We start from the raw sequence: 25,487 nt of genomic DNA, 5'->3' as shown, positions 1-25,487 counted from the left end.
TGAGTGGAAAAATAATGATGGGAATGTCTCATTTGTTAAAGTTTGTTGCTACAACGAAAGGACGATTGAAAAAGCGGTTTGATTTACTAATCTTTTACGCACAGTGTGCATGAATGTAAAGGGAGAATGTGTCAGGTGAATGGTGTGAGTGCGTGAAAATGTGTAAATGTGATGATGATTTGGTGTAGAAATATGCTTGCATTTCTGCCGCTAATATGGGTGTGATTGAAGTGTCCTGGAAAAGTGGAGTTGGTTGCGGCAACGAAAGTAAGCTTAAAAAAGTTTGATGTACAAATCACTTTTGCACAGTATGGATGAGTTGCAAGAGAGAATGTGTCTGGTGAATGTAAGAGCTTGAAGGAAGATGCTAGTATAAGAATGTCCTGAATATTATATGGTGTGGTGCTAACTGTCAAACAGTCCGTGTCTAAAGAGGACAGTGTGACATGTGTGTAGTGAAAGTGTAATATGGAAACAGAAAGTGTGTGATGAAAAGTGTAATGTGAATTGGTCCGTGAAAAGTGAGCTGGACCCTAATGCCTGTGACCTATAAAATATGTTGTGAGATGGTGAGGGCGTGGGGCTATATGTGCAAAAGGAATGGGTAGGTGAAAGTGTGGGGTGTTGCTGTGCGGTTGTGAATATTGCTTGTGGTGATATTGACAATTGTGTTTTGTGTATGATAATGAGTGCGGATGACAGTCTAGCTGTTGCCGTGTAAGTGTATGTGTGGGGAATGTGCTATGGAGTGAATGGGAATGGCTATTTGAATCGTGTGTGTGTTAGTGTGCTGGTGCACTGACCATATTGACAGTGGTGACAAGTGTTGTATGTATGGTGACTGTCCTAAATATGGTGGTGATGTCTGTGACTTGTTGGTGTGAAGCAAATGGTGTGTGAGTGACTAGTATGTGAGTGGGTGAGTTTTGATAGGCCTGTGTAGAAGACTAGAGTGTCGCCATAATGAAAGTGGCAGTGACTATTTTAAGATCGCCATGTGGCTGATCAGTATGCGGTGTTTGGGATGTAGTGTTATGAAGTGAATGCTGGGAAGTGGTAACCTGAAGTGTCAGATCAATGTGAAAAGTGAATATAAATTTGTGCTCTATGTGCTAGTGCATGAGTAATGAACCAAAGTGCTATTTGTCAAATTTAAGATGGCGCTTAATCTCTAACAAAAATGGTAGATGTAAAAATAAAAGTTTGCAGGATGCTTTGTATACACAACAAGCAACATTAAAACGTAAATTTAAACCCCTTGGCTGCCGCGTGTCCAAAATCCTAAAGGCTTCTCTATGAAGCATTTTTTTTGTTAAGTCCCATCCTCTCGAGGTTGGAAGCACTTTCTCAATGCCTTGGATTTTAAGATTATCACTGTTCCCACTACAGTCTAAAAAATGTCTGGATACTACAGAACTGGTACTCAGGCTTACTATGCGATTAATATGTTTTCGCATCCGACACTTACGTTTTCTTGTAGTAGAGCCCACATACTGAATCCTACATTTCTTACAAGTCTTTTAATTAAATTAATGACATTTTATCAGATGGATTACAACATTGTTTTAGAGACAGGAGTGCAGAATGTTAATAGCCAGACAGATACTGATTTTAATACATTTACAATTACATTTACATATAACTTTACAAGTATATTAGAAAGTTGCTTTCACTATGGAATTGTTATGTATCAAACCAGCTGTTAAACAGTACTCCATAGAAAGACTATGAATATGATGTGTATAATTTAAGTACATACAATATATACCGGTAACTCTCCACTCACTTTCTCTATTACCATATCATACCATCTATGGTCTCTACTTTCTCATATGTTTCTTCTATTCTTCTGTGTTTGATTTTCACTGCAGCCTTTCTTTTTTGTTTCAGTTTTTTAATTACTTCTTTCCTCATTCCTGTCCTATATCCCTTTCGCATCCTTTCCTTTCACACTCAATTCCATACTATGCAGCACAAAATATCTGCTATTGTATTGGTTGGACCAGCATAATTTCAAAATTCCTCCTCTGTTTTATTTTTGCTATTTTAGCAATTGTAGATACAGTTGTGGCAGCAATTAGACTGATATAGGTGCTTATGTCATGCCATGTGCTGATTGTCCTTGGGACAAATTTGCAGACGAAAAATGAAAACTGTGTATAGTAGGGATGCACTGAATCCACTATTTTGGATTCGGCCGAACCCCCGAATCCTTCTCGAGAGATGTGGCCGAATACAAACCGAATTATGCAAATTAGGGGGTGGGAAGGGAAAAAGCTTTTTTACTTCCTTGTTTTCTGATAAAAGTCATGAGATTTCCCTCCCCATCTCTAATTTGCATATGCAAATTAGAATTCGTATTTGGTTCAGCCAGGCAGAAGGATTCAGGCGAATACGAATCCTGCTGAAAAAGTCCGAATCCTGGCTGAATCCCGAACCGAATCCTGGATTCGGTGCATCCCTAGTGTATAGTTCACCCAGGAACACTGAATCTAAACAGGTCCCATGCCTAGCAACCAGGTAAAGATGTACAACCTATTATTCACCTATAGACAGTATCAAGTCTTTACATACATGCCATATATTTTAAAAATCATAATGTAGCATTTTAGAAGCAGCGTTCACTTGTTTTATTATAGAAGAACTATTTTTACCTTGTGCTTCTAAACATGATTACGTTTAAAGGCAACTGCCACTGAATTTTTTTGGTTATTGATATTGAGATAAGGGATGGCTTGTTGGGGTGCTGAGTTGAGCTGCAAACAAACCAACCATGCCAGTAGTCGGAAGTGCATTGCAAATTACTGGCGCTGCAATCAGACAGTTACAGTAGACTAGATCTGTTTTCGTCTCACAGCTTGAATGTGTTATTTGCAGTATGGAACAGGTATAGAAAGTTACAAATAAGTTTTTAAACATCTAAACAGAGGTAGGAAAAAAATTCTGGTGACTGTGAAAAATGCATCTGTGAAATACCAGAAAAACACCGTCTTGAAACTTTATGGCACAGACTTTGGCAAATATTTAGCTACACATAATTGTTTTTGCTGCAGGAGTCAGGACTAATGAGAAACAAGAAAGCTTAATAATGCTTCACACTTCCCATAATACTACATATGAATTATCAATGTGTCTCAATTATTTGCATGTGTATTGCCATGAATATGAGCTTCAATATTTGTGTATATGAATATGGTGGTCAGAACGTGTAGCTTGGTTTATGAATACGAGTGGGATGAGTGTGAGGGTTACTATGTGCAAAACTGATGAGCAGTGCCACAAGGAGTCCTCAGGATCTAAGCCTTAAACTAACTATTCAAGACCTTGAGGGTATTGTTGTATGGAAACAGGGACCCCTGTATAAAGCATTGTGATGTCAGGATTGTAACCAGAAACTACCAATGAGAGCATAACCAATGAGACGATCAAACAGGTTAAATTTTGGTGGGATTTCTGTTGCTCTATTGTAAAAAAATGACTTGATCCCAAAACTATTTAATGTGCACCAAATAGACAAAAGAAAGTTCCCAGAATTAAATTAGAGTCCAAATATGGTGCCAAAAAAAAGTTAAAAGTGCAAATATCCGGTCTCCATCAAAGTTGTAAATGGGTACTCTCCCCTATAAAGTAACTAACAAATGAGTCACTTAGAGAGGTAGAATGCTTTTTGGGATTTTACCTTAGAAAAATTGCAAGAGGGATCAAATGAAAGAGTAAAATCTCTGATGACTACAGATACTACTCTGGTAAAGTCCCAATCAGAACACACAGGCAAGCGAAAATGTCAAGTTCACAACAGAATTAAATGTTTATTGCATGGAAAGATTTGTACACTTGCTCCATCATGATGACATATATCTTTGCAACAAATGGAAAATTCAACATGAGTGGGGCAGTCACATTTGATTAAGCACAAGTTAATACACAAGCCAATATTAGCTGCAGAAGTGGGTCTTCAGACCAAGTTGGTAGCTTACTGGCCCATGTAGGGAGGCAAATCACAAGTTTTCACAATTTAATTATTCCCACCGCCACCTCCCTTTGGAGAGTGACAAGTTAATGTTATATGCACTGTAGTTTCCAGTCCAGTGGTCTCTTTAAGATAAAGGAAACAAAATGTTGTTTAGGATATAGGTGTAGTTTTGCATAGGTGTGCATAAGAAAAAAACATTATTAATAATAGCTGATCTCTTAATATAGAAAATAGGTCAAGACCTACTTTCAAGACTCTCCTAGCTGTGAGCAAAGGCACATAGGGAAGTGGCTAAACTTTCCGTTTAACCCTCTTGTGCCCACAGGGAGACACAATAGAAGTAAAATAGTGCTAAGAGCCACTGCAATTTATATAGCGTTAGGGGCATATTTACATTAAGTGGAATGTGATCGGAATTGCTATATCAAGGTCTATTCAGTTGAGGTGCAGTTCAGTTGAGATGCATCTCAGTAAATCAAGTCAATAATAATTAGTAATTAGTTAGGGTAGGCAACAGATTTGGGCAGAAGGAAGTAAAGGACTAAGCATTAAGGGGTGCTAATTGCTAAATTGTACCTGTGCATCTTATATTTTTGCTTTCATTTTCTAAAGGTGGCCATGCACGGGAAACTAAAAGCTGCTTACTCCTCTCGGAAAATCAGCTAGATTCATTAGTGCAGGTTTGAAAATACCATTAAACAAGGGCCATAGTTCTAAACGTATTATCAGCCCAATTTGGCTGAGTCAGATCTGCTTGTGTGCAGGGCCGCTCCGACCATGAGGCATGAGCAATATCGCTCACTGCACTAGCGACGCGGCCTCTCCTCCACCTGCTCCGACGCTGGAAGTTAGAAGCGTGGAGCAGGAGGCGGCATCGGTACTCAGTCCAGACCAACCCTTGTTAGAATGTCAATTTTGCAAGGCAAAATCACCACAAAATGGACATTATAACAAGGGATTGGTCTGGACTGAGTACCAAGCCTCACTTTGGATTCACATTGGAATTTGGGAACCTTGGGTATTTGGCTGTGTCTAACATGACTTTAAAATGTGATTGTTTGCACAGTGTGTTTATCCTGATGAAGGGAGGGTGAAAAAAAGCCCGAAACGTTGATACACAGGTGGTGAAAAATAAAAGGGGTAAGCTCCCCACCGGCAATAATAATGGTGTCGTGTGAGTCTCGTCCATTTTGCTGTTACTCATATGATTGATGTGTGCACCACCAAGCAGGGATATCAAAGGAAAGGAGAGGAGGTGCGGAAATTCTACTTTTGGACTATCAAAATGTATGGCCATCTTAACTGAACAAAACGACTTCTTGGCTGGCTACTAATGGCAGCCACACTTGAAAGAGTGTATCCTTATCAGGCCCATGTCTTTTTATTTATAGGGACTGACTCAAAATAGATAGTACACATAGAATTTAAATGTCAAAGTATAAGGCTGATTAGTAATTAATACAGATAATTACTACATGAGTTGCCATATTTAGGGCTCCCACCCCTGGTTCACCTGATTTCTGATGATTTTTCTAGATATCTGACGATTAGTAAAGATTCAGTGGGAGCGATGTGAGCATGTGCAAGACAGAATCTTTAGCCTAAGGAAAGGTTTGCGCATTCACGTGATGTCTTACTTAAGCCTATGTCACTTCCAGGAATGGGGACATTTCTGGCGGTGCACTTGCACACATCGCGTATCCCTCTAGAAACGAGCATTGAAAGTTGACAGCTTTGAATCAGTCTTGTAGCATCAGCTTATATTACAGGAAACCTTATTTTCTGCTTGATAATTTATCACGACCCGTAAGCTTAGCTTCACAACAGCTGCTCAGAGCCCACTGAGCATGTGAGTGTTACAGACACTTTCCAAGATGGTGACCACCTGTGACAGGTTTGAAATCCTTGATCATTGCTGCTATTGAGAAGCTGAAACTTTAGGCTGGTGCAATAAGTTCAGTATATAAAATATGGTATTTTTAGCTACATTCATTTTTAGGGTTTAGTTCTCCTTTAAAATATGAAACAGTATACATTATGTAGAATAACCAATACCCAAGTATTTGTACAGTTCTTAAAGTATTTCCACACATTAATACAAAATAACTGAACCCCAGCCTACCATTTGTGGTCTACCTAATGATGCCATCCTCTCAAAAGACCTATACTAGAACTTCTGGGTGAATGACTCATAGATCAAAGATCCTGATACCTGTAAATGTGATATGTGGGTGTAAAACATTCCTACAAACCTGGTTTTTCTCAGAAGCTGTTGACTTTATATTTAACCAGACTCTATAAAAACTGCTCAGTAACTTGTGACTTTGTATTTGATCTTACTGACAAAATTAGAACTGTAAAATTCTTGGGTGGGGGGTTATAAATGACGCAACAAAGGCTTTATATATATATATATATATATATATATATATATATATATATATATATACATATATATATATATATATATATACTTTGACGTAGTTGGCCAGCTTAAATATATTGCAATATATGGACAAACAATCCCTGTTTTGATTAAAGGGTAAGACATTTTTTTAGTAGCAGTATGCACAAAATGTCTCTGTCTTAAATATATTGATAATGGGTTGAGTGCAGAGGACTCTTGCATCTGTCTATATGTATTTTGTGGTCACAGCCTCATTGGAACCCCGCCTAATGGGTTTAAAAATTAGTGGTGAGCACAACTTTCCCTTGTTTGTTATAGTTATATAGGAGCAGTGACCAGCTCCATGTTGTAGCTCTCACCCTTCCCAGCTATAGTCAGGTGATCCCACTGGTGTCTAATAAAAGGGCAGCCAAGTTTGGGAGTTTTACTTTGAAAGCAGCTAGTAATTTGCAGGTAAAACTTAGTCCCTTTGTAAAATGTATAATTAAGCAATTGAATGAATAATGAATCAGATGAAAATTGAGCATAGGATTGGCCAGATATGGGATGACTTTGACACAGTTGAGTGCAGAGGACTCTTGTATTTGTATAATATATATGTATAATATATATATATATCTATTTGTAATATAAATGTATGAAATGTTAAAGGTGTTGTTCACCTTTGAGATACATTTTAGTATGATGTAGAGAGTGATAGTCTGAGATAATTTGCCGTTTGTTTTCATTTTTTATTATTGAAGGTTTTTGAGTCATTTGGCTTTTCATTCAGCATCTCTTCAATTTGCATTTTAAGCAATCTGGTAACTAGGATCCAAATTACCCTAGCAACCATGCACTGATTTGAATAAGAGGCTGGAATATGAATAGGAGAGGCCTGAGTAGAAGGATCAGTAATAAAAAGTAGCAATAACAATACATTTGTAGCCTTACAGAGCATTTGATTTTTAGAAGGAGTCAACAACGCCCATTTAAAGATGCAAAGAGTTTAAAGAAAATGGCATCATGTTTTGTCGAACCATTTAAAATTGTTTTACCCTACTCCATAAGCTATGGACCATATTACACTATCTTATATAGTATCTTATAGTATTTATAGTATAGTAATATAGTATTATAGTTCTAGAGACTATACACTCACCTCCAATTTCCACGTCTGCCGTACATATTCTTTCATCATGTTATCCCGCATATTATCAAACACTCCTCCCTGGCACTCCACGCCAGCTGGCCGGTTACATGGCCGCCGCAGGATACAGGACAATCCATCTGCATCTTTAGAGTAGTATTCACATAGTTCAGCTGGGCCACAGTGAGCTTTTCCTCCTGATATAGCATAAGTGCCATTCAGTTGTCGTTCCACAGGGTAATGGTGAAAGTGCAGGTTGTATACCATAGAAAGGACATAGCCACCTAGAGTCCGTAGGCATTGCCTCAGCAAGAAAAGACCGTCCATCATTCCACCTAGTTTGAGATATTCTTCTGCATCAGCGCGAGATATACTGCCATAGTAAAATGGCAAGTGACCAGCAGCATCTGGCATCTTGACTTTTCTGGGATTTTACAATGACCTAGGACAAGTACAGTATATACACAGTTACAAATTCAATAGATGCAGCTACTTTGCACTTCTAAAATGCCAATTATTTTTTTATAGAGGTGAACAAAAAGTGAAAAATAAATATAAAAACTGTGAGTTCAGGTACAGAGTGAAAGGAACACTTACAATGCTCTGCAAAGTTTACAACCCACAAGAAGTGCAAGGTGGAATTTGTTTGAAATATTTTATTTCAAAATATCTATCATCAACAGTATGGAAATGACCTCAAAATTGGCCTTGCCTCAATTGTAATTATTTAAGAGAGGAGATATTATTAAGAGATGAAATACAAGGGATTAACAACACAATAAATTACCACTATGTATACCATCACTTACCCAATTAGTTTTACTACTACAGTGATTAACAGGCAGTGGCATAACTAGATATGACAGGGCCCCACAGCAAATTATTTTTCAGGTCCCCAAAATGTCTAGAGGTTGACATGTATTACCAATATTTATTGAAATTGCTTTTAAATTAGGGCCTCCTGGGGCCCCTATACCTCCTAGGCCCCCCTGCAGCCGCAGGGTCTGCTTCCTCTGTAATTACGCCCTGTTAACAGGATATTATATATATATATATGCGGCTATGTCCTTTCTATGGTATACAACCTGCACTTTCACCATATATACACACAGATCCTGTATGGTACACTCGGTAAACATTCATTCACATGCCTGTGTGCAGGACAAAAGAGCCATATTTACCACAATGAAAAGACCGCACCAATCAGGTCTTGAGAAAAAGTGAAAAATATTTATTCAACGTTTCGGCTCCTCACTTGAGCCGTCTTCAGCCTGATTGGTGCGGTCTTTTCATTGTGGTATATATATACAATTCAAAATGGACCAGCACTCCAGCAGTTAATACACGAGCGATGTGTCAATAAATTTGTTTGACAAAACTGCTGGAGTGCTGGTCCATTTTGAACTGTGGATATTATACTTTGACTGTGCACCTGTAATGGAGTCCGAAATCGGTTTACAAAATGGTGGCCACGATGGCGTCCAAGATGGCGGCTCCCTGGTTCCTCACGGACGCAGCCGGATGATGACGACCTCTTCCCACACTCTGATTGGTCGCCGGCGACGGAATGGACGTCGGCGTCAATAATTGGCGCCGGCGTCAGTCGCACACGTCAGCGCGTCGGTCGCTGACGCCAGCGCGTCCGTGCACACGTTATGACGCCGATGCGTCCAAATTGGCGCCAAATCTGGGACTATATTAAGGAGCTCTGGGAATTCACCTGTGCCCAATTATAGGTTTTAGCTTGCTACTCCTGGGTGTGATCTTGTGAAATCCTTGTTATCCGTGTACCGACCTTTGCCTGAATTCCTCGACCTTGAACCTCTTCTGCCTGGACTGATCTTGTTGCCTGTTTGACCATTCTTTCGTCTCATCCTTATCTGTACCGCGAACTTGGACATTGTGATCTCCTCCCTTGGTCCTCACTACCTCTGAGGCCTTTGGGCCTTACATTATAATTGGGGCGATGGGGAGGCAGAACTTCGGCCGACTTTTTATTGAAGACATCAGAAAAGGCTTGATAAACAGAGGGCAGAGAAGAATTTGGAGACACAGATGAAACTTTAATGATGGATTTGGTGGGTAAACAATTTTGTTGGCAGAAAGGACTCCAACGGGAGATTTGAGACGAAGCCCAGTCTATTACTGGGTTGTGGGTATTCAACCAGGGCAAACCAAGCACAATGGGAGTGGAAGGACAGTCAATTAAAAAAAAAGACAATCTTTCAAGATGCATGGTTCCCACAATAACAGAAAGTTCATCGGTGGAGTGAGAAATAATAGCAGAAGACAACGGTCGATCATCAATCGCCAATGCACGAAGGGGAACAGCCAGAGATTGCAGGGGAATGAAGTGACTTTCAGCGAAGACTTTATCCATGAAATTCCCAGCTGCGCCGGAATCAAGGAAGGCTTCGGAAGAAATCGTCTGGGTTCCAAAACGAATCTGCACAGGAAGGAGGAAGCGTTGAGCAGAAGAATGGGGAGAAGGACCAATTCCACCCAGGTAAGTCTCCCCAGTCTTACCTAGGTGTTGGCGTTTCCCGGCTTCACTGGGCTGAATTCTCACATAATAATGCCTTACATGTTTCTTCTGGAAAATCTCAGTTTTTCTGTATGTATGGTCTTAATCCTTTGGCTTTTCCTCAGGACTTATTACTCACCAATGTCCCTGCCGCCAATGATCAAGCTGCCCACATGTCGGCCATCTGGCACGCCACTGTCGTCAATCTGGAGAGAAGTTCCTTGGTCCAGAAGAAATTCGCCGATCAGAGGAGAATTCCTTCCCCTCCGTATGCACCCGGTGACAAGGTTTGGCTGTCTACACGGAACATTCGTCTCAAAGTCCCCTCTCCTAAACTTGGTCCCAAGTTTATTGGTCCCTTCTCCATCTCTGAGATCATCAATCCGGTGGCGGTCCGTTTACAACTTCCCCCGGAAATGCGGATTCCGAACGCCTTCCATGTCTCCTTGCTCAAACCTGCAGGTACTTCTTCTTCTTCTTCCTCCTCAGCTCCTGTCATGGTGGACGGTCATCAGGAATTTGAGGTGAAAAGAATCCTGGACTCCCGGGTTTCGAGGGGTACCCTACAATACCTCATTGAGTGGAAGGGGTTCGGCCCTGAGGAGTGCTCCTGGGTAAGAAGTTCGGATGTCCATGCTCCTCTCCTGGTCCGAAAATTTCATCGGCAGTTTCCTTCTAACCCAGGTGGTCCTGAGGCCCCCCCTAGGGAGGGGGGTACTGTAATGGAGTCCGAAATCGGTTTACAAAATGGTGGCCAAGATGGCGTCCAAGATGGCGGCTCCCTGGTTCCTCACGGACGCAGCCGGATGATGACGACCTCTTCCCGCACTCTGATTGGTCGCCGGCGACGGAATGGACGTCGGCGTCAATAATTGGCGCCGGCGTCAGTCGCACACGTCAGCGCGTCGGTCGCTGACGCCAGCGCGTCCGCGCACACGTTATGACGCCGATGCGTCCAAATTGGCGCCAAATCTGGGACTATATTAAGGAGCTCTGGGAATTCACCTGTGCCCAATTATAGGTTTTAGCTTGCTACTCCTGGGTGTGATCTTGTGAAATCCTTGTTATCCGTGTACCGACCTTTGCCTGAATTCCTCGACCTTGAACCTCTTCTGCCTGGACTGATCTTGTTGCCTGTTTGACCATTCTTTCGTCTCATCCTTATCTGTACCGCGAATTTGGACATTGTGATCTCCTCCCTTGGTCCTCACTACCTCTGAGGCCTTTGGGCCTTACAGCACCCACCATTGACCAGTGTATGAGTGCAGGTACCTTTGGAATCTTTATAAATATATATATATATATATATATATATATATATATATATATATATAGATATATATATATATATATATATATATATATCTTATAGATGGACCCGCACTCCAAATTCATGTGAAAAAAAGGTTTTTATTTGTTCATCAATACATCACTCGTGCATCCAACGTTTCGACCCACTATGGGGCCTTTATCAAGGAAATATATATAGCTATATATATATATATATATATATATATATATATATATATATATATATATATATATATATATATATATATATAGCGTCCATGTTGGGCCGGCACTACTAGTAAGAAAAGTGTTTGGTTCGGGGTGCTATCAGCAAAGCGAGTAAGAAATCCTGGAAAAAGGCGAGCACTCAAAGGTCTTAAGATGCAAAAAATCGGTGAAATTTATTGTAAATAACTAAATTTAGTTATTTATTTACAATAAATTTCACCAGGATATATATATACAGTATATATATATATTTCTCAGTATATATATATATATATATATATATATATATATACTGTATATATATCATCTCTTTTTTAAATATAGCATACAGTTCATCAGAAGGACCCGCACTCCACAATGTGAAACAAACTTGTTTATTATAAATGCATATCCATGTTTCGGCCCATGATGATGAAGACCCTAACGTGGGACAAAATGTTGGAAATGCATTTATAATAAACAAGTTTGTTTCACACTATATGGAGTGTGGGTCCTTCTAATGAACTATATATATATATATATATATATATATATATATATATATATATATATATATATAAATGCTAGAACGATTCTAACGATTTTAAGCAATCGATTTAAGGATTTTTATTCGATCAAAAAAATGTTAGAAAAGTTCTGGGGAAGGTCCCCATAGGCTAACATTAAACCTCTGTAGGTTTAAAGTGGCGAAGTATGAAGTCGAAGTATTTTTTAAAGAGGCAGTACTTTGACTATCGAATGGTCGAATAGTCGAACGATTTTTACTTTGATTCGTTCGAATCATTCGATTCGATCGAATTCGATCAATTCGATGGTTGAAGTACCCAAAAAAATACTTCGAAATTCTAATTTTTTAACATTCGAATTCTTCACTCGAGCTTAGTAAATCTGCCCCTATCTGTAATCCCTCATATCTAGCACAGAAACCTTGTGTTGCACGGATGTTTGCCATAGCTCTAAGAAAACATAAGAAACACAGTTCCAAAAAGATATCAATAAGTCGTCATGGAGATGGAATTTCTGCTTATGCTAATAGACAGAAGGCCATTCGTAGCTACCTAAAATAATTTCTTTTCTGCTTGTTACAAGAAAGGAAAGGCGAAACATGCCTCAAAGCAATGCTAAGAACTGCTTCAGTTTTGAATTCTATCATTATTGATTTGGAAGCAGATTATACAATAGACACATCGTAGTTCATACAGGAAACTGAGGCAGGAAATGCTCACTATGCTATGAGATATGGAAAATAGTTGGTTTCGCACTTGTAAAACGGTGCTGTAACACAATGAATAATAACAGCAGCATTTTATAGGGCAGTAAGCATGAGATCCTTTATTTATATAGCTCTGTCACATGGTACAGCAGAGGTAGTAATAAAAAAAACGTTATCGACGTTATGTTATGCAGTGCTTTACATCAATTTATAACAGGGCTTTTACAATAATTTAATCAGTGCTGGAACTAGTGGTAGGCAAAAGAGGCATGTGCCTAGTGCCCAATGGTGGGGGAGGCACAAGACACATACCGCTTCTGCCACCTATCTCTCGCCCAGACCCTTATCCCTCTATCCCCTGCTCTTAGTTTACCTCTTTGCAGTATTTGCATGCATCATTGTTCATGCATGCATGGGAGGGGAGATACGTGGCTGGCCGGAATGCCTAAGGCACCAAGCAGGCTTGGCCCACCTCTGAATTTAACAATGGTTACAGAATAAAAACTAGGATCAGGGGGCTCTAAACACAAGAGCTTACACATAAATGTGACTAGAAATCGTATGTGTGCATGATTATTTTGTGGGAGCTAATGTTTGCTGAATAGCAGTTCATTCCATACATAGAATGCAAGGCACCAAAGTGGGTAACAAAAGGTGCCCGGGACTGTGAGGAGGTACTGGGAGCAGAGAGAACCCTGGGAATGGCTACATGGGATGGAAGAATGGGTTGATGGCACTAAGGGAGGGCTGTTATAAAAAGGAGAAGCTGCTTATTCTCCTTCTCTTGTGACGTCACGGGCACCTGGAGCGATGTGCAGGCTGGCAGCGTGTCTGGTCTCCCCTAATGGCGGCCGATTATCCCACCCCCCACCCGTTGCACTGTTACAATTATATTGTTACATTCATGTGTTAAAATTTTTTCAATGGATTGTTTTCCATATTGTTAAGAATGTGTTATATAAAAAAAAATATTATTATTGTCACAGCTGTTGGCGGGTAATTGATTTTGGGCCTTGCCATTTGGGTATGGCCAGCAGGTTTTTCCCTTTACATGCCCACTGCGGCTGCGATGGCTGGCATCTGTGGTAGCCTGGGCTTGGTATAACATGGCAAGGACAGGGTTATGTTTTTTTTGGAAAATATGGTTTTAAATAAAATATGGTTTTAAAATAAATAAAATCTGTGGCCGACCTTCACCCACGAAAAGGAAAAAGAGTCTTGAGTTTTATTTAAATATTAGCTCACAAGTGACTGACTCGTACAGTCTTATTGTCATTTTTGTAGTCTGCGTTTTACATTTGGGGGCAGATTTATTAAGGGTTGAATTAAAAATTCATGTGAGTTATTTAAAACTCCCATAAACTCGAAATTCAAACAATCAGAATTTATTAATAAAATGAATATACTCAGCTCAACCAAATTTAATCGAGCCGAAAACTAGAATCGAACTAGATTCAAATTAGAAAAACTCGCATCGAATTAAAAAAACTCAATTCGAGTTTTTTTTTTCCGAAAAAAAACTTGAATGTCAGGAAGGCTGCAAACATCCCTAAATTGATTGCTGGACCTTTCCCATTGACTTATACAGCAATTCGGCAAGTTTAAGGTGGCGAATAGTCAAATTTGAGTTCTTAAAGGGCCAGAATATGATAAATATCGAAATTCGAATTAAAACTCAAATCGAGTTTGGATATTTCACAATTGGAATTTAAGAGTTTTGAGTAAAAATCAATGTTATCGTATTGTATGTGGAAGAAACCGCACCTCTCACCTTCCTGCCTTAGTGGTGCAGATTTTCCTAGATGGTCGGCACACGTCATAACAATGCAGAATTTTTGAAGGGAATTGCACGACACCAAATAAGTTGCAGGTGGGGAGCATCCCCTTTTCTTTATTGTGACCACCTGTGGATCAACGTTTCGGGGGGATTAACCCTCCCTTCGTCAGGATACAAATGTTAGTGCTACACACACATTTAAGACATATGGGATACATGATTCATGATCATGATACATGATTCATGTATCCCATATGTCTTAAATGTGTGTGTAGCACTAACATTTGTATCCTGACGAAGGGAGGGTTAATCCCCCCGAAACGTTGATCCACAGGTGGTCACAATAAAGAAAAGGGGAAGCTCCCCACCTGCAACATATTTGGTGTCGTGCGATTCTCTTCAAAAATTCTTTATGTCATTGTATACCATGCAAATAAATGCATACTTCTAAATTCTTTTGTCTAAAGATGTGCATGTGCAGTCAAATGTAAAATTCTGCTGAGAAAGGAGGTGTTAACTTCAGTGGGTTATGGTAAGTATAGAGTGGTGTGATTTAAGCATTAGTCTAGCATGAAAAACACACCTTTATAAATACACAGATCAGCTTATTGTGTTAGCTTTAGAAATATGCTATTTATTTATCAGCAACAGTTTATTGGTGTAAAATATTTTACTCCTCTTTATAAATATGTACTTTAATTTGTTTTTATATCTTTAATTTGCCTCATAAGGTCTCATAAGGTCAAGTAAGAGTTGTCCAAATGCAAATTTGGCCCTTGTTTTGATTAACTGCAGCCAGTTTGCAAATGCTTTATCTAATTTTTTTTCAGGTGAGGCTGCATGTGAAAACAATATTTTGCAGGGGTATTGCAATGCTTATAGTATATACCGTATAATATGTGCCTATAGTATATACTCATGTCTTTTAGATCTTTTTAACTACTTGAATTCCAAAAAACAACCCTATTGACGATAGTGTTTTGTGCTAGCATAACTTGTACATGTATGGGACCTGTTATCCAGAATGCTCGGGACCTGGGGTTTTCCGGATAACGGATCTTTCTGTAATTTGGGTCTTCATGCCTTAATGTAATTTATGTAATTTAAACATAAAATAAACCCAATAGGCTGGTTTTGCTTCCAATAAGGATTAATTATATCTTAGTTTGGATCAAGTACAAGCTACTGTTTTATTATTACGGAGAAAAAGGAAATAATTTTTAAAAATCTGGATTATTTGGATAAAATGGAGTCTATGGGAGACAGCCATTCCGTAATTCGAGCCTTCTGGATATCGGGTTTCCGGATAAGGGATCCCATACCTGTATAACAGGATTAGGGATTTAGCTAGCATCAGTTGACTTCAGTAATAAATAATACATTATGGAAACGTTTCTCATAGTGGATGAGGGTATAGGGTTTCAGTTAAACATCATGATCCATTTTTTTGACTGCAAAAATGATTATTTCACTATTAATTATATAAATATTAAAGTCGTCTCCATTTGTTTGTAGCAAAAACCAATAAGCAATGCTAAGAATAATCAGCAAAACATATAAATACCATGGATGGATTGATGATAGAGGTTACCTAATTTGATACCTGAGAAGTGCAATCGGCTAGTGATGGGCGAATCTGTGTCCTTTTGCTTCGTTAAAAAATTTGCGAATTTACCACAAAACTTGCAAAACGACGAAAATTTTTAAAACGCATTGAAGTCAATGGGCGTCAAAATAATTTTGACGCAAGTGTCAATTTTTACACATGCGACTATTTTGTCCAAATGTATTAAAGTCCGAATAATTTTGACCAATTTTATGCGGAAGGCTATTCGTGCCTGGTGGATTTATTCGCCCATCACTGCAATCGGCATGCAGGAGCCCTGCCTTGCCTCATTGCTCTTTTTTATGAGTAGTACCCAATGCACAATAAATGGTGGAATACCACCCTTGTCTGAATGGTGAACAAGGTACTCCCGGATATGACAGGAAATTATTTGCAACGTTATGAATGAAGCACTATTCTCACAAATAATCCCCCAAACTGAGAATCCGTACCCAAGGGTATTACAGGATTGAGTTACAAGTATTATAGATTTGCAATTAGGCAAATGCTGCAGCTACTGCATTCTTATGCTTCTTATTGGGCCTGAGATGCAAAAGTAGTAGAAGAACATAAACAAAAGCACAAAAAGTGCCATACAAAAAGTGTTATAACATAATTTTTTTTTTAAGTAACGTAATAGATGTGATACAATTGTAGTAATAAAAAAAACTGAAGCTGTTTTTATAAGGGCACAGATGTGTACAGATCATTGAATAAATAGGTGTCATTACTAATTACACAGTTCCAGTGCCAAAAATAGAAGCAATAAATACTTTTCTTTATATTTCCTATATTTAGTATTTCCTACTAAAAAAAAAACATATGTGCATGTTCTTTATAGAGTAGATTTATTTTGATAAAATGAGGAACTGAATAATGTGTTTTGAAATTATATACAGTTGAACCCCCACTGTACACTTTTTTAGGGGACCGGAAAAAATGGTGTAAAATCCAGGAAAACGTAAAATCTGGGAAATGCATGATATATAGACGAGACCACAAAAAAACCACTATAAAATTAGGCAAAACTTAAAATCAGTGTACTGTATGTACAATTGAGGTTTCATTGTCTTTTTGAACATGTATATGTGTATGTAACTGTAAATATATATATATATTATATATATATATATATATATATATATATATATATATATATATATATATATATATATATATATATATAGAGAGAGTCCCACAGTGCCTGCACTCAAACCAAAATTCGAAGCCAGAGGTGCACGGTCCAAATATAGTGCATATGTAGAAAGAAGATCAGCACACTCTGTAGTTTAGGTGAAAATAGTGTTGATTTATTAATCAAAAATCACATCTTATCCGACGTTTCGGTCCCGCATGGGGACCTTTCTCAATATATATATATATATATATACACAATATATATATAGATCCTTGAGAAAGGTCCCAATAGGGACCGAAACGTTGGAATGCAACAGAAATAAAAAAACTACTTTTTACATATGGGAGTGCTGGTTCTTCGCAGAATTTGTATATATATATATATATATATATATATATATATATATATATATATATATATATATATATATATATATAAATACTAGCCATTCATTCCGCAACTTATTTTCATTATTTTATGTTTCCCCCCTCCCCTGTATCTCCCTTAATTTACTGCGCATAAACATGTCCCTTGTATATATTTTTTATCCAGCAATACATTTAATTATCCTCTTTTTCAAAAAAAAAAAAAAAATACTGTATCAATGCACAATAGCTTAATTCCTTTGTTTCTCTAATTGGATGGCCAGATTTCCCATTTATGAGGCAAAGTGTCAACACTGCTTGTAATGTGTTATACAAAGTAAACTTACAATGCAATCGTAAGGTCGATGGCGCTAAACAACATTACAGAGTAAGCAAAATAAAAAGGCTGCTTTGGACAACAAGAAGATAATGTGAAAAGAAAATAAGCTCACCTTGATCCTGTGTCGAATCCTTCAGCAAAAATACTTGTAGCAAATGTAAAGCGAATGACTCTAATTGAGATTTGGTTGTTAAAGTAAATGGCCTCATTTTAGAAGCAGGAAAGAAGGGGGAGAGAGGGAGGGGTGAATAAACATCTGATGTCTATAACATCAATAGCGTATTCATTCTAGAAGATAATGAGTTAACACCTGCAACATTTCCTTGCACAAAAAGTCTATATTTGTACGAACTGCCCATTTAGGACATTAAAATGATGAATGTAATAAATATAAAATAAATATCAAACTAAGGGACCAGTTAATGACACAAAGACTAAATGGTATTCAGGGCTTGGCATAGACAATTTAGAATCACAGATTTATCAAGGGTCGAATTTTGAGGTGAAAAATACTTTGAAATTCGACCATTTAGGATCCTCCGACATTCGAATTCGAAATCGGAGGATTTTATTCATCGTACAATCGTGTTCCGATCGTACGATCGTACTCCTGTCGTACTTCGAATCGTACGATTCTAACGATTTTATCTTCGAATATAAAAAACTTAGAAAATTGCTCTGGAAGGTCCCCATAGGCTAACCTAGCACTTCGGCAGGTTTAAGTTGGCGAAGTATTGAAGTCGAAGTTTTTTTAAAGAGACAGTACTTCGATTATCGAATGGTCGAATAGTCTAACGATTTTTACTTCGCATCGAAGTCGAAGTAAATTCAAATTCGTAGTATCCTATTTGATGGTCAAAGTATTCAAAAAATTACTTCGAAATTCAAACTTTTTGTACTTCGAAAATTCACTCGAACCTTAGTAAATCTGCCCCATAGACATCAAAGTATATAATAGATCTCCATGTCTACCCATTCATAAACTTGAAATAAATTCAGAAAGCAAATACAAATATATAGAGAAAGTAAGATGAAAAAAAAATTAACAGAATGAATAGAGTGATTGTTACTTCTTCAAACTCTTTTTTGCCATTATTGCTCTGAAGTAACTTTTCTTATGTTGAAAAGAAAAGGAAAAAACGTAGGAAATAGGATGCAGACTAGAGGCAAGGCATTTTACATTATATATCACCATGCACCATTAATAGTAAAAGTCTCTTTGGAATTAAGGAGGTGGGTGGGTTCTTTAAGGCGATCATTGTCAGCTTTTGCATTGAAGTGTGGCATCTTGCAGACTTGTATGTAGGCCCTGCTTCTACTACCAGCTTGACCATCAATGAATGTCCACATTCTTTCTTTACAAAGTTGAGTGTGTGTGTTTTACCTATAGCTAAAGGTATTGTTCTTATAATAGGATGACTCTGCTATAGATGCAGCAGGGACAAAATTAAATCATGGTGCAAAGAACTGTCATTCACTTTGCCACCTAGGTAAACACCCATTTACAGTCACAAAGTTGTATCTTTTTCAGTTCACTGAATTGTTCAACCCCTATACTTGAACTGTTTTATGGTTATATATCTCTTGCACAGGCTCGTAACAAACCAAACTCATGTACCAAACCATTCTTCTGGACTGCTACAACCCATAACTGCTGTCTGAAAAAAAATTGGAAGGCACCAATACATTATTATTTTTACCCTGTTTAAATGTAAATTACTGGAAATTGAATAAAGTCAAGCAAAAACAGAAGTAGGGAGAGACTTACTGTTACGTGAAAAAGAGGAGCCCAGATTATGTATAAAAGGTAGAAAATCTTTATTTAGGACATAAATTTGCCTGACGCGTTACGTGCCAAGGGTGGGCACTTACTCATAGGCCTATGTAAGTAAGTGCTCACCCTTGGCACATAACGCATCAGGCTTATTTAACTTACTCATGGGCCTATGATTCAGTACCCACCCTTGGCACGTAATGCATTAGGCTTATTTATGTCCTAAATAAAGAATTTCTACTTTTTATACATCATCTGGGCTCCTTTTTTTTCACGTAACAGTAAGTCTCTCCCTACTTTTGTTTTTGCTTGACTTTAACAAATTATATGGCCCTTTGACTGGGGGTTCTTTTTGGAATGCGACTACTGGGTATGTTTTTTTGACCTTTTTTTCACTTTATTGGACAAAAATCGATTTGGAACACTGTATTATTCTTCAAATAAGTAGAACTACACACCACAATAATAGAGTATATTACTGGAAATTGCAGCTTCCTAGACCCCTAAAAGTTTAAGGATTCCAGTGTACCATATTTAGGCCACTGAAGCTATGGAAGGTTGTAGCACATTAAACGTTTTTTACCCCTAATTAATCTTCTCCAGAACCGGTGACAAAATATCCAAAGTTGCTTTCCACCTGCCCTATGAGCAGCAGAGGCAATGCATATGTTTTTCTATCAGTGATTTATACAAATGCCAGTGAGAAAGAAACTTAAGCCATTTATGGTCCATGCTTGAGGACCACCAAATGAGCAAGGTAACCAAATGAGCAGATTTCTGCCCGATTTGGCTCTAATGCAAATGCTCTTATACAGTTCTACATCGGATAAGGAACCCATAGGTACCTGCCAGTTATCTTCTGAAAAGTGAGTTACCTGTGTTGCAACCCAAAGGTAAGATTTCAATGAAAGCATGTTTTAATCCTTTTTTCCCTGTATTTCTTCACCCATGCCCACTTCTGTTGTTGTTACTTCTGGTTTGCAGCCACAGCCATTCTGATTTAATGGTGACCAGAGTGCTGCGTTGCTGGTAAGGCAGTTGTGGGTCGGATCCAAGAGGATAAACATACAGGTGGTGGGTCACAGTGCAGGTCATGGCCAGCCAGCTCTGTCAGGAAGGGCCAAATAGGTAGCTTATATTGGCTGGGTTACTTTGTTAAACTCTGGAGCCAAGAAGCACAAACATTCCAGCTGGAAGCTACATAACTCTTCTTCCTTTACTCTTCCTTTACTCTCCAAATGCTAAGTGGCTTCCACATGGATACAATGGAATAACACAAGGAGGCATGGTTGTATGCCTTTCTGCATAGCAAAAGAAAACATTATTTGTATAATATATATATATATATATATGTATAAAAACATTTTATACATATATAAAAATATTTGTATAATATAGCTCACAATTATAACTGCTGCTATTTAAACAACAATCATTAATGAATACATTAAAAGCATAAGTTACCCTATTCTATATTATGTTTCTGAAACGTTGTAACCTTTGTAAGCTTTTTATGACTTCTTAGTGTTTTTATATAAAGGTCATTTCTATTTTTAGAGCATCATATGACTCCCTTTAAAGATATTATCAAATAACTGCATACTAAATGCGTGTTGGAAAAAAAAAATACTTACAGTGTATAATTCACAAATAAATTACTTCTCTTTACAGGTCTCTTATTTACTGTAACCAGTGAATAGGGTCCCCATTTGTTTTTAACTGTGTCAGCCAAGACAAGGCTACAGGCTAATTTGTTCTGATGTTCTTCTGGTTAGGAAACACATTAGAAACAAAATCCATTCATATTAAGCTAAACCATAAAAATTAATATGGCTAAAAATGTCATATATTATATTTCTGAACTTATAGCACCAGCCTAAAGTTAAAGTATCTGTGACACTCACATGCTTAGAGGGCTCTGAGCAGCTGTTGAGAAGCTAAGCTTAGGGGTTGTCGCAAATTATCAAGCACAAAATGAGGTTGACCTGTAATATAATTTGATGCTACAAGGCTGATAATTATATTCTGATGCTAGTTGCACTAGTTTCTGTGCAGCCATGTAGTATTTATCTGTATTAAATACTAATCAGCCTTATATTTTGACATTTCTATTCTATGCGGACTGTATATTGTGAGTGGTTCCCTAAGCTGGGAAACCTTTAAAACATCAAATAAAATTTTTATTTTGCCCTACACATGTGCCCACTGTATAGTTAAGTTGCCCTGAGTTAGGAAATGTAGGGGGGAAGGAGGCGAGCCCCAAAAAATGTTTCGATCTTTTTCAGCCTATCACCCATAATATAGAAAAAAACGCCAGCGTTTTTTGGGACTTATAAAAAATGTTAACTTTTTTTGAAGACATCCCTATCTACTCTATTGCGCTTTGCCTGGTCTGAGGTGGCGAAGGAAGTCTAGCGTAAAAGGTAGCGTTCAGAACAATGCGCGCGTTAGTGAATTTGCGTAGTTACGTCCGTTGCGCAAATTCGCCAGGCGTAAGGGTGCAAAGTTACACTAGCGAAGTTACGCCAGCGTCCGTTAGTGAATTTGCGAAGTAACGAAAATGGCCAACGCTAGCGAATTGATGCTAGAGTTAGGCGCTTCGGCGCATAGTGAATTTGCCCTTCCGTGAGACAGACTTTCTGTAATTCTGAGCTTTCCGAGTCATAATGCTAGTATTCACAGTATAAATTAATAATGTCCGTTAACGCCAGGAATGCTAATAATCACTAGAAAATCGATAAACATCATTAACCCCAGATATGCCAGGAATCAGTGCAGTAAATGGATGTACACATTAAACACAGACATGCTGACAGTTACAAAACAGTCACAGGTACCACATAATCCCAAACCTACATCCAAATAATCACAAAACAGATGACACAGCAGCCCCTTGCCCCATGGCACAGCATGTATAACCTTACCAAAAATTTCCAGCACAGCACCCCTAACCCCACCAAACACAGCTGCCCCCAAGTAACAGCACCACTAACCCCAGTAAACACTCCCAGCACAGCAGTCCCCACCACCCATCACAGCACAGTCACACTCATCACTGATTGCCTGATAAATAACAATCTGCAAAACAACTGACATTTATCAGTTATCAAAATGCCACTGTGTATAGTAGAATATCTTTTTAAACTCAGCCTCATCAAATGCACTGCCAGGCCTTCCCTGCCTTGATAGAAAAAAAGCCCTGCTGCTCCTCTTCCTGATTCCCCTGCCTAATTTTGCAGACTTTAATACTTGTTTAGCTGTGCTAGTAGGCAGCTACAGAAAATGAGCCGCAAAAAGTGTTTGTCTTTGGTGTGAGCCACACCAACACACCCACTCTCTCTACTGCTTCTATTGCTGCCAGCCATTTGAATAATGACAGAATTTAGTGCACTCCCTAGCAAGTCATACTCTTGTCAGGGATCATCTAAACCAGTGCTGTACAACAGGCGCCCCCCCTTATGTGGCCCTGCACATGAAAGTCTGCCTGCTGTGTCTGTTTACCATTTGTAAAATTTAAAAGGTATCACTACAGAGATTAACTGGCCCCTGCCAAATTCACACTGTAATCCCCTGTATTGTTCACACATGTAATCCCCCTGCATTGTTCACACTTATTACACCTCTATTGTTCACATTCACATTCTAAACCCTGCACTGTTTACACCTGAGACCCAGACTGAAACTGCCTACACTGTTCCCCTGTTCACATTTTATACAAAATCAAAAGAAAAAGTACCCCGCTTACAATCTTGCTAGAGCTGTTACTGTATAAATTGTTTCAAAACCTGTTAGTTAAAATTTACATATGTTGCCGTGCAAGCCCTGTGATTAACGTTGGACCAATCTAATAAATGGTATTGACTTAAGTGCCGTGCTATAAATTCATTGTATAATAAATAATGATTAAGAATGAAATTGATTATACAGTAATTGAAGTGCAGTGCAATGAAATTAGTTACTAAATTTGAAATTAAAAAACTTTGATTAAATCCAGCCACCATAAATCGATTAGAAATAGTGGCAATAATGAGGCGTGATAGAGGTAACTGCGTCCAAACTTGGACAACAATTCAATAATAAAGTGCTTGGCAGTGCTAATTCAATAATTCATTATGACTCAGGTAATTGATTATTAATTGATTAGAGTAACCGCATAAATAGGGATAAAATTTAAAAACAATACTCTGGTTCATAAATTGAAATAGGAAAATGGAAAAGGAGAGAGGTGGAGTTGTCCCAAATCTACTGCCTAATTTTTTCTAATCCCTGGGACACCACAAAGGCAAAGTAGGCAGAGCAACCGGGACTGTGGTCTCGATGGTTATTCTAAGCCCTAAGCTGTCAAGGACTATGCTGGCCTAAAAAACCACAATTCCACGGCCTCTTGTAAGTTCAGTAATGCGAGAGAGAAGAGAAAGCGAACCAGGCATTACATTAAATATCCACCACCCCTTCCATTCCCATTTAACCCAAAGTAATTGAAATTGTTAAAAGATTGAAATCAACAAGATTCAAAACGCCAACGCGCGTTTCGCTATACTCGCTTTATCAAGGCGCAGGGATTAGAAAAAATTAGGCAGTAGATTTGGGACAACTCCACCTCTCTCCTTTTCCATTTTCCTATTTCAATTTATGAACCAGAGTATTGTTTTTAAATTTTATCCCTATTTATGCGGTTACTCTAATCAATTAATAATCAATTACCTGAGTCATAATGAATTATTGAATTAGCACTGCCAAGCACTTTATTATTGAATTGTTGTCCAAGTTTGGACGCAGTTACCTCTATCACGCCTCATTATTGCCACTATTTCTAATCGATTTATGGTGGCTGGATTTAATCAAAGTTTTTTAATTTCAAATTTAGTAACTAATTTCATTGCACTGCACTTCAATTATAATCAATTTCATTCTTAATCATTATTTATTATACAATGAATTTATAGCACGGCACTTAAGTCAATACCATTTATTAGATTGGTCCAACGTTAATCACAGGGCTTGCACGGCAACATATGTAAATTTTAACTAACAGGTTTTGAAACAATTTATACAGTAACAGCTCTAGCAAGATTGTAAGCGGGGTACTTTTTCTTTTGTTTTTGTTACCTACCCATTACTGACTTAGGTCAGACCTCTACTACAATCGAGGGATAACATAATAATTTTATTTAAGCCAAGGGATCGTTCGAGTGTTTTTATTTTATACAAAATGTTAATGGGGTACCAGCACTGTGTCACTGTATGTAGTGCATATTAGACTGGTCCTGATCAGTAGAAACTGTCTCCTGCTCTGTTCTGCCTTCCCTATGCTCCCTGTGTGTGTCATACTTTGCCTGCTCTTTGCACCCTGTGTTTGCAATACTCTGCCTGACCTATGATCCCTATGGAACATAAACCTAGTATTTGTTCTGGGGGTTTGTTAACATTTGAAAATTATTGTTAGGGGCCCCTAAGGTTTTTAATCATATGCTGGGGTACTGTATTATACACAGGGGAGGAGGAGGCATATGGATTTATGGGTATGTCTTAATATGACTTTTTTCACATATGAGTGACATCCTTGCCAGGGCAGGCACAAGGTAGTTCAGCACCCTAGGCAAGAGCTTCAATCAGTGCCCCCCTGTCCTGCATTACCATTTCCCTCCTTACCATGATGGTTTTTAAATAAAGAGAGCAAGAAAGTGTACAACACTTTTTCATTTATATTACTGCCCCCTGTA

General features: G+C 38.2%; 1 protein-coding gene across 1 annotated transcript in view; it reads right to left on the bottom strand.

The window, feature by feature from the left end:
• Positions 1–18,205, bottom strand: part of zap70.S (zeta chain of T cell receptor associated protein kinase 70 S homeolog) — a 35,796-nt gene extending 17,591 nt beyond the window's left edge. The window contains exons 1-2 of the mRNA XM_018243635.2: positions 18,103–18,205; positions 7,522–7,951 (exon numbers count right to left, since the gene is read on the bottom strand). Coding sequence (XP_018099124.1) covers positions 7,522–7,923 — 402 coding nt within the window. The 5' untranslated portion in view covers positions 7,924–7,951; positions 18,103–18,205. The remainder of the gene's footprint in view (positions 1–7,521; positions 7,952–18,102) is intronic.
• Between the last annotated feature and the right edge of the window lie 7,282 nt (positions 18,206–25,487).

Source organism: Xenopus laevis, chromosome 1S (assembly GCF_017654675.1).
Source record: "Xenopus laevis strain J_2021 chromosome 1S, Xenopus_laevis_v10.1, whole genome shotgun sequence".
Lineage (NCBI taxonomy): Eukaryota > Metazoa > Chordata > Amphibia > Anura > Pipidae > Xenopus > Xenopus laevis.
This window is presented reverse-complemented; position numbering and strand designations above follow the sequence as displayed.